This window comes from Carassius auratus, chromosome 15 (genome assembly GCF_003368295.1).
Source record: "Carassius auratus strain Wakin chromosome 15, ASM336829v1, whole genome shotgun sequence".
NCBI lineage: Eukaryota > Metazoa > Chordata > Actinopteri > Cypriniformes > Cyprinidae > Carassius > Carassius auratus.
In genome coordinates this window covers 4,066,011-4,083,759 of record NC_039257.1, presented here as the reverse complement: position 1 = coordinate 4,083,759, position 17,749 = coordinate 4,066,011, and the positions used below count along the sequence as shown (strand labels likewise).

The following is a 17,749-nucleotide window of genomic DNA, read 5'->3' as shown; positions in this document are numbered from 1 at the left end:
GTACTCCGATTCTTGAATGAATGATGCTTATTAGCCAGTTCTTTATACTAATTTAGAGAAACATTTTGGGACATGCGTAACACAATCCCCGAACAAATGACTCTTATGCACCGATTCGTATTGGTGAATCAAATATACAGTATTATCAAATGACTAGCTGGTTCTCCTTAGTGAATAAAAAACACAACAAAGCAGCCAGAAGCTGTCTGAATCACAAATTTGTATTATTCTTATTATTATATGGTTTCAGTTTATTTCCTGTGTGTCCTTATCTGGTTCATTTCCTGTTCTCATATTAGTTAATCATCCTTCATTCTGTTCACTTGCATTACATTACTCATCTCCTTTACTACTTGGTTCCATGTGTTTATAAGCCCTCAGTTTCTGTCATTCTTTTGTGTTGGATTCAATAGTTTAAGTGTGTTGATGCTGATTAAAAACTACACGGTTCCTACAACCATTACAGTTTGACACTCCCATTTAATTTATTTATATTAATGTCAACCGTAGCTAGTAAATTAGGTGCAGACTTCAAAACATTAACACTTTTTTTAAGGTTACTTGCCAAGATGGGTATTATGACATAAGTTTCTATGTATTTGATGGTTCAAGTGCTAGAAGAGGCAAAACTCATTGTTTAAGGTCTATGAGATACGGCTCTCTGCACGCGCAAAGAACACAGAACCTGGGTGCTGAATTAAGCTTTTTGCGTCTTTTGTTTTGTTTTTGTGTATGGTCTGTAGGGTATTTGTTCATTCAGGTACAAGAGGACATGAAGGAGAGCTTGGTTCGGTGTTTGTGCAATGTCTGTCAGACACGGCTTTCTGTGTGTACACCGAACACGACACGCGAGTGCTTAGGTTTTTTTATTTTGTATCTTGTGCTTGAATGCTTTAAACCCTTTTGAATGTTTAAATTGGCAATGCTTAAGAACATGTTCAACTGATTAGCTTTCGTGAAAATGCACAGCAGTGGACTGTCATCTGTTCTGAGCATCCTTGCCCGCTGGACTTGGCCAGTCGGTTGAAATCATCAGAGGGCCCCTCCGAGCTGTGTGCCTATATAATGTAACCACCTTTCGCCCCACTTGTGACGGCCCTGCCTATACTGTAGGTTGGCTTATTTTTTGATGAATCAAAACATAAAACGCGACCAATGAATGGCCTGAAGGAATTTATAAATAACATACATGACTGGCCCAGTCTGATTCCCTAACAAATGACTCTTAAGAGCCGGTTCTTCTAAATCTATAATAATAATAATAATAATAATAATTATAATGATGATGATGATGATGATAATAATAAGCGGAGAGTAAAAAAACACTTAAGACAATCTACAAAAAAAGATATTACCCCCCCCCCCCCCCACATAGGTTGTAAATTAGATTGCATTACTGTGCCTCTGTTGTTTGAATTACGTAATATAGCCTAACTACTAATTTGGTAATCATTTTCAGCAGCATCTACGTCAGACTGGGGTTCATCTGAACTGGAGTAACAGACGAAAGGAAATGCTAATACAATGCACTTTGGACAATGCCAGACGTCTACTAGGGTGTAATGGATCATTGCAATTCCAGCATGATGACAGCGGTGCGTCGGTGCTGTGGCAGCACAACACAGTCGCCATGCGCAACAGTCCTCATGTGGTCGTAGGAATATTGCTCCAAAAGTATTTTCGGTGATGAATCGGTGAAGTTGATTGCATCAGCTTTATAAATGTGAGAATCAAAGTTGTTCCTTAAGCAAGGTGAGTTTCTGTACAATACACTGCGATCTGTAAATCGATAGAGCATCCTTATCCAAGGCTTTAAACTGTGCGTGTATTTAACCGTTAAGCGTTTAATGCGAATCGTGATGTCAATCCAGCCTTCATGTACTTCATCTGCAATTTCATAAGTTTAGTCGTGATTCTTAATGATGAAACGGAAGTTGTTTCTAAGTGAAGTTTAGAGTGGTTTCATTGCGTAAGCATGCGCAATTTGGAGATTAGTGGGTTTTGGCAGGTTTGCGTGCTTTAATTTAAACTACTACACACTGAAATTGTTGTTTTTTGCATATTTGTAAACTTATACAAATATATATTTTGTATTATGAGCTTCATTTTTAGTCCCAGAAGGTGATACCATACCATGCGTAATCTGAAGATTAGTTTCTTTTTTTTCTTTTCAGTTTCTCTTGCTCTATTTCACACCACAAGGGGATAATAATTCAACAATTTATTAACACAAGAGAAATGGTAATTGTCGTTGTATTCCATGAAAATATGATCTGTCCAGTTGTGCCAAGCCGTTTGCATGACCCCACGAAGTTGTTTATTAGCTGTGCGAACTGATAAAAGGTTCTAAAAACTAACCACTTGTATGACTAGCTGCTATCTGTTTTATTGCTGGTTCTTTGTGGTCTATTACGTTGCACCTGCTAGCTGGATTTTCAGTAGACTGTATAAAGCCATTAAACTGTGTCCATATCAAATCCCAAGATGTTTTTGTCTTTAGGTTGCCATTACTCCTCACTCTTCAATTGTTTTGTGATGGATTAAGTCAAGATGTCGCAGCTGTACTACCGCCGAACGGACAATTCCTCGTACCGGGACCGCATTCCGCTGCGGATTGTGCGCTCCGAGTCAGAGCTCTCGGTGCAGGAGAAGTCCTACCTCAGCGCCGTGGAGAAGGGCGATTACGCCAGCGTGAAACTAGCGCTGGAAGAGGCGGAGATCTACTTCAAGATCAACATCAACTGCATCGATCCTCTAGGGCGCACGGCGCTGCTCATCGCCATCGAGAATGAGAACTTGGAGATCATTGAGCTGCTCCTCAGCTTTAACGTGTATGTCGGGGATGCTCTGCTCCACGCCATCCGTAAAGAGGTGGTGGGAGCCGTGGAGCTCCTGCTGAACCACAAGAAGCCCAGCGGAGAGAAACAGGTTTGTTCGAAGAACTGTCTGCTCTAGTTATTTAGATCACATCACATGGCAATATTCTACAAAACAACAGTTTCCAATAAAAGAACTGAAAATGGCATCTATCTCTGCTAGAACTAAAGCTTAAACCAGTCTAGTTTAGAAGTCTTATAAAGCTGGTCTCTTCTGTTGGTGTTCAGTTGGTTTAGCTGGGTCGCCTACCCTGACCAGCTAATAAGTAGACTTCTCTAAAACCATCAAACTAGACCAGTCTGACTAGTGGAAACTATAGAAGGTTGGTTGGTTGGTTTAAGCCAGTGATTTATTAAATGCATTGAAATATGTATTAACATCATAAAAATACATTTGTTAGCATGAATACAAAAACACATTAACAATTTTGTTCTTTGAATTTTGATGGCCAATAATTAATTGCACAAAACAATTAATTGCCAAATTAAGCAGGTGCCAAGTGGCAGATAAATTTGTGGCAACTTCTAAAGGTCATAAAGCTTGTTTATTTTGCTGTACTAACTATGCATAATTATTTGCACTTCATTATACACGTTGTGTATATTGTGCCATTTTAAGTTCTGAAATCGCATCCCCAAAACAGAACTTGTAGAGCATATCTGAATATAGATGTTTGCTTTATTATCCAGATATTTCATTGGTTCTCCCTGGACACAAAACCTTCAAACGATCTCTTATCAACTTCTCATGTAAACAACCCGTTACTGTAGATAGGAGTGCTTTTAGGGCTGAAAGGAATGAAGTTCTCAGTTGTCAACACAAGAACACTCTAGAAAAAGTGTGCTTGTCTGCTTCTTTTCAGAGGAGAAAACTGTTTGCTATAAAAAGCTCAGTGTTCAGACACTCAGGCATGTAAATGAATAATTACTGTTGTTCTAATGCTGTTTACTTTGGAGCGATCTTTGCTCTCTCACCAACTGAGTGACTTAACATATGGGTCTTACTGGTCTGTCCACTCCTTATAACTTCAATTAGATTTCCCTTTATTGGCTAGGAATAGACTGGATGTTGCAGCACTAGTTCAAAAAAAGATGGGATGGATGCACCATTCACAAACCAGAGCAGCTGTGTATCTGATCTTTCCTTCCTCAATCCCTGAGGGTGTTTTCTTTTCCTCTGTCTCTGTGTCTCTTCCTGTCTATGTCTATTAATGACACATTTATAAAACTTTTTGATATGCAAATGACTACATCAGCATGTCTAAAAACCACAAGAGGGCGAGTAAGTACACATGAACACATTGTTTGCTTTGATTTTCTAAATTATGAATCTGATGATCATATAATGTGGCTCTCTTCATGTCTTTTATCACATTAGCGAGTTCTTGTAAATTATGAAAAAATATATATTAAATAAGGTAACTGGCTGTTATGTAGTCGTCAAAACAAATATATTGTTCTTTTCTTAAAGAAACAGTTCACCTAAAAATGAAAACTTGTGGAAAATTTTCTCACCATCAGGCCATCCAAGATGTAGATGAGTTTGTTTCTTCCTTGCCGATTTGGGAAAATGTAGTAGTACATCACTTGCTCACCAATGAATCCTCTGCAGTGAATGGGTGCCGTCGGAATAAAATTACAAATAGTTTTTAAAAACGTCACAGTAATACACAACATGACTCCAGTCCATCAATGATTGTCTTGTTAAGTGAAAAAAACTGTGTGTATTAAACAAATCCATCTTTAAGATGTTTTTAAATTCCTCTAAAAGAGTCCTCTGTTCATTGTATTGCTTTCTCCAGTGAAAAGGTTGTATTGTCTGAATCAGGCGAGAAATATGAACAGATCAAGCTCTGTTTACAAGCGAAAACAGTCCAAAAATAGTTCTTAATGGTATATGTTAATGTGAGAAGACAACAGGAAACGGGTTTTGGAGGAGGCGTCATTATGGAATCATAATTTGGCCACAAGCGACGGTTTAAAGTTAAAATGTCTAATTAATTAGCTTGTTTTCCTACAAACATACAGCTTTCTACTTCACAAGATATTAGTTTAATGGATTTAAGTTACTTGCGCTTAATTGTGATTTTGGTTTTAATCATTGTTTTATCATCATTGTTTTTACCAGCTAATTGAATACTTATTCTGACGGCACCCATTCGCAAATCTGTTCTGATGAAGCAACAAACTTATCTACCTCCTGGATGTGCATGTAAAAATTACACTTTTAGCATTATTTTCATTATAATCATTATTTGGGAGTAAGAGTCTCTTTCTTTAGCAGTTAAAATAATTCAGATTGAAAGATTGAAAAAAAAAAGAAGCGATCCCTCAGCTTTGTTGGAGATGTGCGTAATGAATCATGAGACTGGCTTCTTTTCACTTATTAAACACAAAACTGACTTGAACTGTCATCTTGCTGACATTTTGAGTCAAGCCCTCTACTTTCTCCAATTCTTTTCCCTTCACCTCTGCGGTCTATTGTGGTTAAGGATGAGCTTCAAAGCGTCATATTGCGGCAGCAGATAATCAGTATGGCTGCCAGCCTGAACATGTCTCTCCTACTGGAGCCTTCATTATCTTCTTCAAATAGTCGAGCTTTTGCTGTTGCCATTGTGGGCTCTTGTGAAAAGGATGAAGATATCAGTCGAAATGTGCTAATCACCCCCTACCTTCAAATCACACCTTCTCTTCTCTAAGTGGCTTTAACTCATAAACTCTCGACCCATTTTCTCTCACTTCACTCGTTACGCTTTCTCACTTTTAATCACTTTTTTGCGCATGCTGCCTGGTTTTCTTTTTCACGCTCTTTCTTTTTGTCTCACAGTTTTTTTTTATCCATCTCCCCCAAATGTGGTGTGATCACAGAACCCAGTCTTCATGTAACAGTGTATATATTACAACTCGCTAGTTCATGCCGATTTAAAACTTGCACTAAAGGATTAGATATTATCCACTTCACTACTTTTAAAACCGTGGTTCAAAGCTGGTTTTGCTTCAAGTTCCAGATTTCACATTTACAAGTGATGGCGCATGTCGTTTAAGGATAGTCATTATTTGTCAAGACTAACCTGGTGAAAAATAATATACTTAAGTGTATTTAAAATACATTTATTTCATGCTAAGTATTTATTCAGGTACTTACTAAAATGTCGTGCAATTGTACTTTTTTAGTGTAATAAACTGGTATACTTAAAGTCTACTGAATTGGAACAACTAATTTTGTACTTAATGGACTTTAATTGTGCAGAAGTACAATTAAACTGTAAATTTTATTGTACTTAAGTTGAACTATTGCAAGTATACTTCAGGTACACTTAAAATGTTGCATTTAAAGTCTGATATTATTCCAAGATCATATACAGTCCTCATCAAAACGGACATTAAAACATATTTTCGATATGATTAAGATTAAACAAGTAAAGTTTAATTATAAGTTTTATATTAGTAAGCTTTTATTTATCTGTGAGTAAATATGTTAATAGATTTGAACTATTCTTAATATGAAATAAATGTATTTTAAATATATAACTTTTTTACTAGGGTATAGAGATCATAGTGGTTGAGTTTTGTATATTTTAAAGCACTGGAAGTCAATGATTTAATGCAACATTTATTAATTTCAGAGCTAAAGCTGAAACACTGTGACTGTAATATGTGTCTGGTTATTGTTCATTCAACAACTTAACATTGTTTTATAGGTTATTTTAATATGGTTAGGCAAGAATGACATGTTTAACTCTTTTAATGTCAGCACTTGTTTTTTCATGTGATTTTAGCCAGACATATTGGCAGATATGCTCTTATTTATTAAGATAATGGATTATACTCGTGCGCCACAATTCGAGTCCTGCATGTACTTCACGGTTGAATTACGATTATGATTTATGTTTCAACCATAGCATTTTAGGACATTCACTATCTTGTTCTTAAGTTGGCTAATGTTCATTTATCCTTGCCCTTGTCCAAAACATTGTCCTTTAGATGAACTACCTCCCAAATGTGAGGCTGAAATAGGTTGCTGTATTTCTTGCTATATTGTGCCAGCTGTTCTTTCTTCTGTTTTAATAAGGTGCGTCATCTTTGCTGATGAAAACCAGTGCTTCAGTATTGTGCTCCCCCAGTGTAATTTATTGGATGCATTGTTGTTTGTAGTTTTGGACACTTTTAGTTTTGCCACACATATTGCTTTGGTTAGAAAAGCTCAGTCTTATGTGACCACAGAAACATTTCCCATTGTAACTGGGTCACTATTATGCCTTTCAAGCAAAAACCTTGCCAAACTCCATACAGGATTTCACACAGTTCTTCTCTGCTACCGAAGCTCTCTCTGTAGCTGCTTCAAAGTGATCACAGGCCTGTCTGTAGCCTCTTTCCCAAGTGTTTTTTTTCTTTCTTATGTGCTCAGAGGGTTTTTAGGAAAGACCTTTTTCCCTGTCAGTGTCTGGGTCATTTGATTTCATCATTATTAAACCAATAGTGGGCCCTCCTATTGTTTTATACTCTTCTTCCTAATTTATGCATTTGTGTTCCTCTCTCGTTTGGAATATTCTTTAGTTTTCATTTGTTATAGCTGCCTTTCACATTTGAGGTCTGAATCATAACGAGGCCTTAATTGTGGGGTTTTTATCCAGCAAGTGTGTTTAGCGATTCATGGGGAGATGCCAATTGTAAATGCAGCACAGTCTCATCCAATCTTTTGCATATTTAATTTTTTGTAAAGAAAAAATAAATAAATATATATATATATATATATATATATATATATATATATATATATATATATATATATATATATATATATATATATATATATATAAAATACTATAAAATAATGTCTCAGTAATAAATATTGCAGTATTTCGGTACACTGTAAAAAAAAAAATCAAAGATAAATAAAACAGATTATTCATTTATAAAGCTTATTGCTGTAGAAAGGGGAATAAAACAAAGATTATTCAATGTGTTATTTGCTGTTATTTGAAAATTGTTTCAAAATAAATTACACATTTAATATTATTATTATTATTATTATTATTATTATATTGTGGACACAAATACAATGAAAAACATTCAGTAGAAACAATTTTTACTCAGAAACTTTTAGTAATTACAAAATAACAAAAAAGGGACATTTAATTAAACATGATATTTTAAAGTAGTACAATTTTTGTAATTTTTAATTTTGGTGAATTTAAAGTTAGTGAATTGGTACAACTACTTTTGTACTGAATCCACTTTAATTTGAGCAAGCATTGCTGAAGTGCACCTAAAGAGAAGTATATTTGATTGTACTAAAGTGGAGCTATTGCAAGTACACTTCAAGTACACTTTAAATATCCTGCATTTAAAGGATTACATTATTCAAAGCATTATTAGTAACATTAAAGCACATTTTAGGCCTAATAGTAAGAAATGTGTGTTGTGTACTTTTACAATTAAAGTTTTAATTATAATTTTTATATCAGTAAGTCTCGAGTGATATGTCAGTAAATGTTAATAGATTTGAACTATACTTGGTATGAAATAACTGTATTTTGAATATATTACTTATTTACTAGGGTATAAAGTATATGCATTATATGACAAAATATCAAACAAAGTGGCATTTATTTAAAAACATAACACATTTTGATTCATGATATACTGTATTTAGTATGTTCAGTTTCATATTAGTTTTCTAAACATTTTAATTGTTTTTGGGGCCATTGTGTAGTTAAAAATAATGAATGGCATATGTATGTGTTATCAGATTAGTTTGAACCATCTTTTTCATTTTCTTACCAGGTACCACCCATCCTGCTGGATAAACAGTTCTCAGACTTCACCCCTGACATCACTCCCATCATCCTGGCTGCCCACACCAACAACTACGAGATCATCAAGATGCTGGTGCAGAAAGGTGTGTCTGTCCCCCAGCCTCACGAGGTGCGCTGTAACTGCGTGGAGTGCGTCTCCAGTTCAGACGTGGACAGTCTGCGGCACTCACGCTCCCGGCTGAACATCTACAAGGCCCTGGCCAGCCCCTCTCTCATCGCCCTGTCCAGCGAGGATCCTTTCCTCACCGCCTTCCAGCTCAGCTGGGAGCTCCAGGAGCTCAGCAAAGTTGAAAACGAGTTCAAGGCCGAATACGAGGAGCTCTCCCATCAGTGCAAGCGCTTTGCAAAGGACCTCCTGGACCAAACCCGGTCCTCACGTGAACTGGAGCTGATCCTCAATTTCCGTGATGATGTCAACCTGCTGCAAGATGAGCCTAACAATGAGCTGGCTCGGCTGAAACTAGCCATCAAATACCGCCAAAAAGAGGTACAGATCTGGTATTGCAACCATGTACAGTTGAGCTCAAAAGTTTACATCCCCCTTTCAGAATCTGCAAAATATTAATTATTTAACCAAATAAGAGGGATCATACAAAATGCATGTTATTGTTTATTTAGTACTGACTTGAATATGATGACTCACATAAAATATGCTTAGATATAATCCACAAGAGAAAAAAAACGAATAGTTTAATTTATATCAATTACCCCATTCAAAAGTTTCCATTTCCTTGATTCTTAACACTGTGTCCTTACCTGAATGATCCACAGCTACAATGTGCAGATATTTTTTGGCTTTTTGGGTCAGATATTTTTTAAGGTTTTAATAAGCTAATTATTTCTTGCAGATTGTGATTTCTATCTCCCCTAAGATTGACTAAGCTAAGGACAAATTAACTCCCATGTATACTGTATACTCAAGAAAGTGCTCTTAGCAATACCTGAGGTGAGCCAGATGATACTCAAGCCTCCGTTGTGCATTAATTCAAAAGCACTGAAGTGTTACAAGCCCAAACTAAGAGGCGGGTAATTTTCTCCACAGTTGACAAGGTCATCATCACATGCCTCAGCGCTGTGTAGATCTCATAAAAGGAGCCCTTTTGACCCAGTATGACTTTTTACAGTGTAGGAGTAAGGAGTCATCCACTTTTAGCATGTAGTGTGGATTCATAGCTACTAATTACTTTGCCTCTTGAATTTAGTCTGTTCCAATTTGGTTAGAAAATAGTCCACATTTAGTCTTTATTTAACACAGTGTGAACATGAAACAAAAATGATAAAAATACTAATAAATAATATATTAATGCAGCAATTAGTTTTGACATCTTGGAGCCTTGTTGCTGAAATTATTTTGCCCTCTTTTGGTTTTGCAAAGGCATTACACCCTAAACATCCACTTTGTTGTTTACTGTATGCGAATTACCTATATATCCATTGGTTATATTCTTCTCAGCTCGTGATTATATTAGACATGATTAAATTCAGTTTAAATGGCATTTGTTCCAGCAGTCAAACAGTCTTTGGGAATGGCAGTGACGGCCACATCAGCGCTAATCTTATTACTGTAAATGTTACTTGAATGCCTCCAATTAAACGGTGCATGTGGATGTCCACTACAATATAAGAGAACAGTTCAGAACAGATGCAGCATGCTTTGTATTAGCTCAGATTAAAAGATGTCAGCCATTAGATTATAAGAGTAAATAACATGTTGCATATTGTTTGCTGCGAATGGGTAAGAAAAATACCATCGCCTTTAATAATGCTTGTTCTATTTATTTATTTAATTAATTAGTTATTGTGGAGATGTTTTCTGAAGTTTTCAAGTTTTATAGTTCTGAAAGCCTTAAAAATTAAACGATATAAAGTTTTTTTTTTTTTTTTTTTAATTGTTGCTGTAGAGTACAGCAGTAAATAGACACATGCTCTAGACTGAGCCTGATTTCAAAGTGGTAGCCTTAATTGTCCTGCTGATTATATTGTGTATTGTGTATTAAGGTACTGTCTTTGCTCGTACAGCAGTCCTGTGACAGAGAGTCCTTTAGTTGAGTGGTAGAACAGATTGCATTGTGCAAATCAGGCCTGACGGAGAACACTTAAAATCATCTCAGACTTGACCTCATCGCCTCCAGAACCCCTGGCTCTGCTGTAATGAGGATGCATTTGTTTGTAATTTGGTTAGGCACCATCCCACTTCCGCATGACATTTAAGATGCTCTGTTAATAGCTTTGGGCAAATCACTGGAGACGGATGAAGAGGATGATGGAGAGAACAAATAAGCATCAAGAGCAAGAGTCGATATATGGCTGCAAGTACTGTAGCATTTGCTTGCCCATGCAGATAATAAAAAATAAACATTGCATTAAGCATAATTAATTTTCACCACACATTTTTTATAAATTTCATTTTAAGGTCAAACCATACAGCTTTAATTCAGCATTCTTCGATCAATAAAACGGTTATAAATAAATAAATAAATAAATAAATAAATAAATATATATATATATATATATATATATATATATATATATATATATATATATATATATATATATATATATATATATATATATATATATATATATATATATATATATCCACAGTATATATTTTAGTTTTTCCTTTCAGCTTACATTTTTATTATTTTCACTCATTGACTTTTTTGATTTACTACAGTTTTTTTTTAAAGAATTTAGAATGTAGTTTAGCTTGTTTTTATATAAGAATTTTATGTTTTTAATTTTTGTTTTAGATGTCAAATTTTATTAATTATCTGTTAATTTGATGTCCTTTAAATAACCACATTACATATCTATAGATTACTGATTATTTTTGCATTTTAAGTATTTATTTTATTTTAAAATATTTTTTTCTGATTATATTAGTTGTTACCTAATAACATTTTACTAACTAAGGACCAGCTTGGCCTAAAGATGACCTGACAAAAATTTGGGGAGGATTAATAGAAACTGTAGGACCAGTTAGAAAAATGGGTTTGCAATACACTTCTTATCAAAATTATTTACATTTTTATGATTTTACAAATTATAGGTGGCATTTTGCCTTCAGATCATTTTGGCTACAACAATATGGTTGTCAAATCACATCGCAAACCTTTGTGCAAGTGTTTGATGCTCAAGCAGTATGAAGCAACATGTAAACTATTCAACAGGAGGCTCAGCAGCTTGATGGGGAAGAAATGAAAGAAACTCAGACCTCGTGCCTCACTGTTCATGTTCACTTTAGCATTCTGACTTTATAAGACACTAATGCACACTTCACATGGTATCCTGTAGTCTGGCTTTGGAGAATCTGCTAAAATACATATGTGTATAGTCTGCTAAAATACATGATGTATAGTCTGCTTGTGCTGTAACAATTTTACTGACAGTTGATAGCTCAGTTAGAGTGGAATACATGCATCCCATAATGTCATACACAAACTATGCCTATAAAATATATGCAAATGGTAAATGGCATTTGGCAAATTGCAAATAGTAAAAATGGAAATTCTGGGAAATCTGATGATGAAATGTCAAAACAAAAATACAGCATTGGCTCCTTGTTTCCCAGACCACCTGTTCATACTTGGATAGTAACATGTGATTTCCCTTGTATTCTCTTCTATTCTTTTCTCTCTCAGTTTGTAGCACAGCCAAATTGCCAGCAGCTGTTGGCTTCACGCTGGTATGATGAATTTCCTGGCTGGAGGAGACGTCATTGGGCTGGCAAGTTCATCACATGCGTCTTAATCGGCCTCATGTTCCCCCTGCTCTCCCTCTGTTACCTGGTGGCACCCAAGAGCCGCTATGGCCTGTTCATCCGCAAGCCTTTTATCAAATTTATTTGCCACACAGCCTCCTACCTGACCTTCCTCTTCCTTCTGCTGCTGGCCTCTCAGCACATAGTCTCTAACAATCCCGATCGCCAAGGTCCAAAGCCCACCACTGTGGAGTGGATGATCCTACCCTGGGTTCTAGGTAAGACAGAACTGATATAATTCCATAAACTGACCCTAAATTGAGATATTTGCTTATAATGTTCTCCATGCAACGTTTTCATGGTTCATCTTGGACCAGAGAACCATGAAGGTCTTTGAACAGAGACCAACAAAATCTTTTGGCTTCCCTTGCAGGATTCATATGGACGGAGATCAAGCAGATGTGGGATGGTGGATTTCAGGATTACATCCATGACTGGTGGAATCTCATGGACTTTGTGATGAATTCCTTGTATCTTGCAACCATCTCACTGAAGATTGTTGCCTATGTAAAGGTACATTGCATCACAACAGTCACTGGTGGGAATCACTTGGGAATGGATCAAGAATTACTGACTGTTATTTTCATCTTTCCTAACAGTACAGTGGTTGCAAACCCAGGGAAACCTGGGAAATGTGGCACCCCACTCTAGTGGCAGAGGCGGTGTTCGCTATTGCCAACATCTTCAGCTCTCTACGCCTCATCTCGCTCTTCACGGCCAATTCTCACCTAGGTCCTTTGCAGATATCATTAGGACGGATGCTTCTGGACATCCTAAAGTTCCTCTTTATATACTGTCTGGTGTTGCTTGCCTTTGCTAATGGACTCAATCAGCTTTATTTCTACTATGAGACTAGTGAAGGCATGAATTGCAAAGGCATCCGCTGTGAACGTCAAAACAATGCTTTCTCAACGTAAGTCTTTTTTGTCACCCAGAAATTTAAATTCTTTCAATAATTACTCACCCTTGTGTCATTCCAAACCTTTAAGACTTTTGTTCATCTTTTGGAACATAAATTAAGATATTTTTTTATGAAATCTGAGAGATTTAGACATAGACGGCAATGTAACTGAAACCTTCCAAGTCACAGAAATGTAGTAAGAGCATCAGTAGGGGACATACTTTCACGAACACGTGGCAGAGACTAACAAAGAAGAGAAGAAATTGTTGAATAAAGTAATTAGTTTTATTTACGGTTGAACCACTGATGTCACATGGACTATTTTAACAATGTCCTCACTACCTTTCTGGACCATGTACATTTCAGTTGCATTGATGTCTATGCAGGGTCAGAAAGCTCTCAGATTACATCCAAACTATCTTAATTTGTTCTCCAAAAATGATAGAAGGTCTAATGGGTTCGTAATGACATTTGGGTGAGTAATTATATATATTATTTTTGGGTGAACTATCCCTTTAATTGATCTGTTTTCATTGTCAACTATACCAGATCTAAATCAGTATAATCTTCAAAAGTAATTTGAACTCCTAGATCAAAAAGAAAATGTTGAAAAAAGTTGTGTTTAAGTTGCAACTACCCTTTCTAATCTTGCTTGTCCTCTGTTTGTAGGTTGTTTGAGACCTTGCAGTCTTTGTTTTGGTCCATTTTTGGGTTGATCAATCTGTATGTGACCAATGTCCAAGCTGACCACAAGTTCACCGAATTTGTGGGTGCCACCATGTTTGGCACCTATAACATCATCTCCTTGGTGGTCCTCCTCAATATGCTCATTGCCATGATGAACAATTCATATCAGCATATCGCTGTAAGTTCATTCTAAAGTCTGAGCACTTAGACATATTTTTATGATATCCTACTCCAGTGTTTGTTGCATATTGCATGAACTGTATTTTCCAGGAAAACAACTTGCACATGACTATTACAGAAAGGAATTAAAAATATGTAATTCAGTATGAAGCAAACTTTAAACAACATTAACTATAAATGGCAAGTCTAAATGGTTTTAAAGCAAAACTGAAACTGCCATCTTGTAGGAAATGCACTATACATATAAACTTGAGGTCATAGTGATTTTGTGCTTTGTGCATGTTTTGTACGCTTGACCTTAACTGGATTATTTAAGTCACCACATGATATACATTCCAGAAAATAAAAATGTTGCAAGTGTTCTGTACATTGTGCACTCTGGTATGAATCCATAAGTGTTAATTTCTCAGTAATTACCTGCTTCTGACGTATAATGTTTTCTGGCTTTTCTGAAGGACCATGCTGATATTGAGTGGAAATTTGCCAGAACTAAATTATGGATGAGTTATTTTGAGGAAGGTGGCACCTTGCCACCTCCCTTCAACATTATCCCCAGTCCCAAATCCATATGTTACCTGTTTACATGGATCAAGGTGCATGTGTTCAAGAGGAAGTCAAAGAGGACTGAGACATTTGGGACATTAGGGGTGAGAATCCTTCTTCTTCTTGGCTCTTATATAGAATTTGGTTTAAATAAATTATTATTTGATAAACAGAAAATATATATATATATTTTTTTAATTGTCAATGCTAAGGTTACAGTATGTAATGCACCAAACTAAATATTTGTCATAAGATGTCCAGCATGCTTGGTTTTCTTAGAGTGAGAAGATACTTTAATATTTTAGGGGACAGACATAGAATTCTTCAATTTCAAATGCCCTTCCTTTCCTCCTTTCAGAGAAGAGCTGCTGAAAACGTGAGACTCAACCACCAATACCAGGTAGATTATCACCAAAAATACTGTTTCTGTACAGTTTTTCTATATCGAATTGATTTTCTTTTATTTTTATTTTATCTGAATTGTCCTGCTGTTCCCCTAAATGCAGGAGGTCTTGAGAAACTTGGTAAAACGATATGTGGCAGCTATGATTCGAGACGCCAAGACTGAGGAAGGACTTACAGAGGAGAATTTCAAAGTAAGCTCTGAAAATGACTTTGTCTACCAAATAGTCATTTTATGTCAGATTTTACTTTTGTTTTCACATTGATTTGAGACAAGGATTAAGTAATTTCCTGCTTATGATTTTACCGGTCCTTACATACAACAACAGTCTTGTACTTTATACTGAATGAAGCATTACAAATTTTAACTTCTCAGTGTCGTTGTAAGAATGCTCTTTATGTATGGAATTACATGCGGGTCGATAATAATGAACAAAACTTTATAAAACTGAACTGAACTGAACTATCAAAAATATGCCATTACAAAAGAAGAAAAATGAACTCAGTCGCACAAATTTAACAGGCTCTTCAAATATGCTTCATTCTTTGTTAATGTTTTTCAAAGATTTGTTTTCGCTAATCGTGGATTCTGAATTAATTCCGAGTTTCTGAGTTCTTTTTCAATAGTTTCAGAAAAAGTTACGTTCAGTTTCGTTCATTATTATTGAACCAAATGTAATTCCATATTTATGACCCTTGACTAATGTATTACAACCAAAAGTGTCCAAAAATAGTAAAATATTTAGATTTCAAAATGCCATCCACCATGAGGTGGGCCCCCCTAATGTATAGTTAAACAGCTTTTTCTTGCCTGCTGATACAGTATAACTGGAGTCTTGATCTAATTTCAGTGTGCATTTTAAACCATCAAAATTCTAGTCATTGCGAGAAACATTTTAAATGACAAAAACTGCTTAGTGCACCTTTAAATAAAATACACAAGTAAATTGAGGACTCTGATCACTTCGACAGGAGCTGAAGCAGGACATCTCTAGCTTCCGCTACGAAGTCATTGGAATGATGAAAGGCAACCGGAAAAGTACTCGTGCGAACAAGACTGGCACAGCGGCCTCCGATGTTTCTCATCCAGACGGTTCACTTCAATTTTCCTCGACTCTTCCGCGGAACAAAAAACTACATTTGTACAATGTGACTACAGTGCTACAGCAGCACAAATCTGAAGAGACGAGGGAGTCTCTCGGTTGTCTGGCCAATGGATCATCAGTAGTTCTGACTGACCTGATACTCAAAGACAAAGCCAGGAAGGACATCCCTAAGGATTTTACAGACTTTGGGGTATTTCCAAAGAAACAAAACAGTCTCAACCCAAATAAGATCTACTCACTCGCTGAAGAGGCAAAGGAATTGGATTCTGACATATTGGACTGGGTTAGAGAGGAAACGGATGAGAATCCTCTGGCAGAAGAAGCTGAACAGGAAGAAAATGAATCAAAGTGCCTGATGGAGGAAGAGGAAAGTGTGTTGCAGGACCAAGAGAAAGAGCACATTGCATCTCCACGTGACCATTAGACAAACAAACTCATTCTTTTTGTATCCAAGGATTATCCAAATCTCAAATTTAGCCGACATACTTTGTCAGAGATGACAGAGTTTTCTTTCTAATGCGCCGAGGGGAGGTTTTGCAAGATTAATTGTCTCAGGAAAAGGTATTTGCTTGGTTGCAACCATAAATCTGGAGGATATGAAATGAAACAAAGCTAGGGAAAATGCTACATGGTGTCCAACTGACTTGTTTGATAGGTGTATTTTTATTTAATTTTTTTATCTTATGTATTTATCCTCACGTTTTCAATGTGCAGCATCCTCTCATTCCTTTTTTGTGAAAAAAACTTGAAAAATAACAATCATCTTATCAATCACCAGAGAAACTGTATATTATTGTTATTATTAATATGTTTTTATTATTATTCTGCAAGAGTGCATTAAATTGGGCAAAAGTGACAGTAAAGACATCTATAATGTATCAAAAGATTTCTGTTTTAATTAAATCCCGGTCATTAAAAACAATTATCGACACAACAGCACAGCCGTTGATGATGATAACAAATGTTTCTTATAAGGGCTGCTGAAAATTTCTAATTAAAAATGGTCAAACTAAAATTTTTAATTGTAAGAATATTTAACACTATTACTGTTTTTATTTTATTTTTAATCAAATGAATGCAGCCTTGATGAGCATAAGAGACTCAAAAGCATTTGAAATTCTTACAAACCCCAAACATTTGAACATCGGTGTATAAATAAAAATATGTTGCACATGACATATAACAGCTGCACAGCCTGTTTAAAAAGACTATGCAATCTTAAGTATAGCACTCATAATACATCTGTTTACACCTGTTACAGATTTCTAAGCACTATCCTCAATATTGTGATGTTGGATAAGTATCCAGCGTTCTTATAGATTACAGTTTAACTTGACTTTCATGGACCATATGACATACAGTAATATTTCAAACTGCAATTCAAACTAAATGAGAAATAAAATCTCTACTACAAGTTCGGATTCTTTGTTATCTTTATGTTCTGCTTACAAAGTCTGCCCACAATTGCTAGC

The 17,749-nt window shown here is 35.8% G+C and overlaps 1 protein-coding gene across 1 annotated transcript; it reads left to right on the top strand.

The window, feature by feature from the left end:
- The first annotated feature begins 1,481 nt into the window (after positions 1 to 1,481).
- On the top strand, positions 1,482 to 17,136 carry LOC113114787 (short transient receptor potential channel 4-like). Its single transcript, XM_026281806.1, has 11 exons — positions 1,482 to 1,752; positions 2,501 to 2,928; positions 8,664 to 9,182; positions 12,340 to 12,676; positions 12,832 to 12,971; positions 13,058 to 13,371; positions 14,029 to 14,224; positions 14,682 to 14,873; positions 15,128 to 15,169; positions 15,276 to 15,365; positions 16,144 to 17,136. Exons 2-11 carry the CDS (start codon positions 2,551 to 2,553, stop codon positions 16,699 to 16,701), a joined length of 2,766 nt encoding a protein of 921 aa, XP_026137591.1. The 5' UTR covers positions 1,482 to 1,752; positions 2,501 to 2,550; the 3' UTR covers positions 16,702 to 17,136.
- The last annotated feature ends 613 nt before the right edge of the window (positions 17,137 to 17,749 follow it).

Coding starts and splice junctions, on each gene's coding strand:
- LOC113114787 (XM_026281806.1), top strand. CDS start 2,551: ATGTCGCAGCTGTACTACCGCCGAACGGACAATTCCTCGTACCGGGAC. Junction 13,372..14,028: donor CAAAACAATGCTTTCTCAAC/GTAAGTCTTTTT, acceptor CTCTGTTTGTAG/GTTGTTTGAGACCTTGCAGT. Junction 15,366..16,143: donor TTACAGAGGAGAATTTCAAA/GTAAGCTCTGAA, acceptor TCACTTCGACAG/GAGCTGAAGCAGGACATCTC.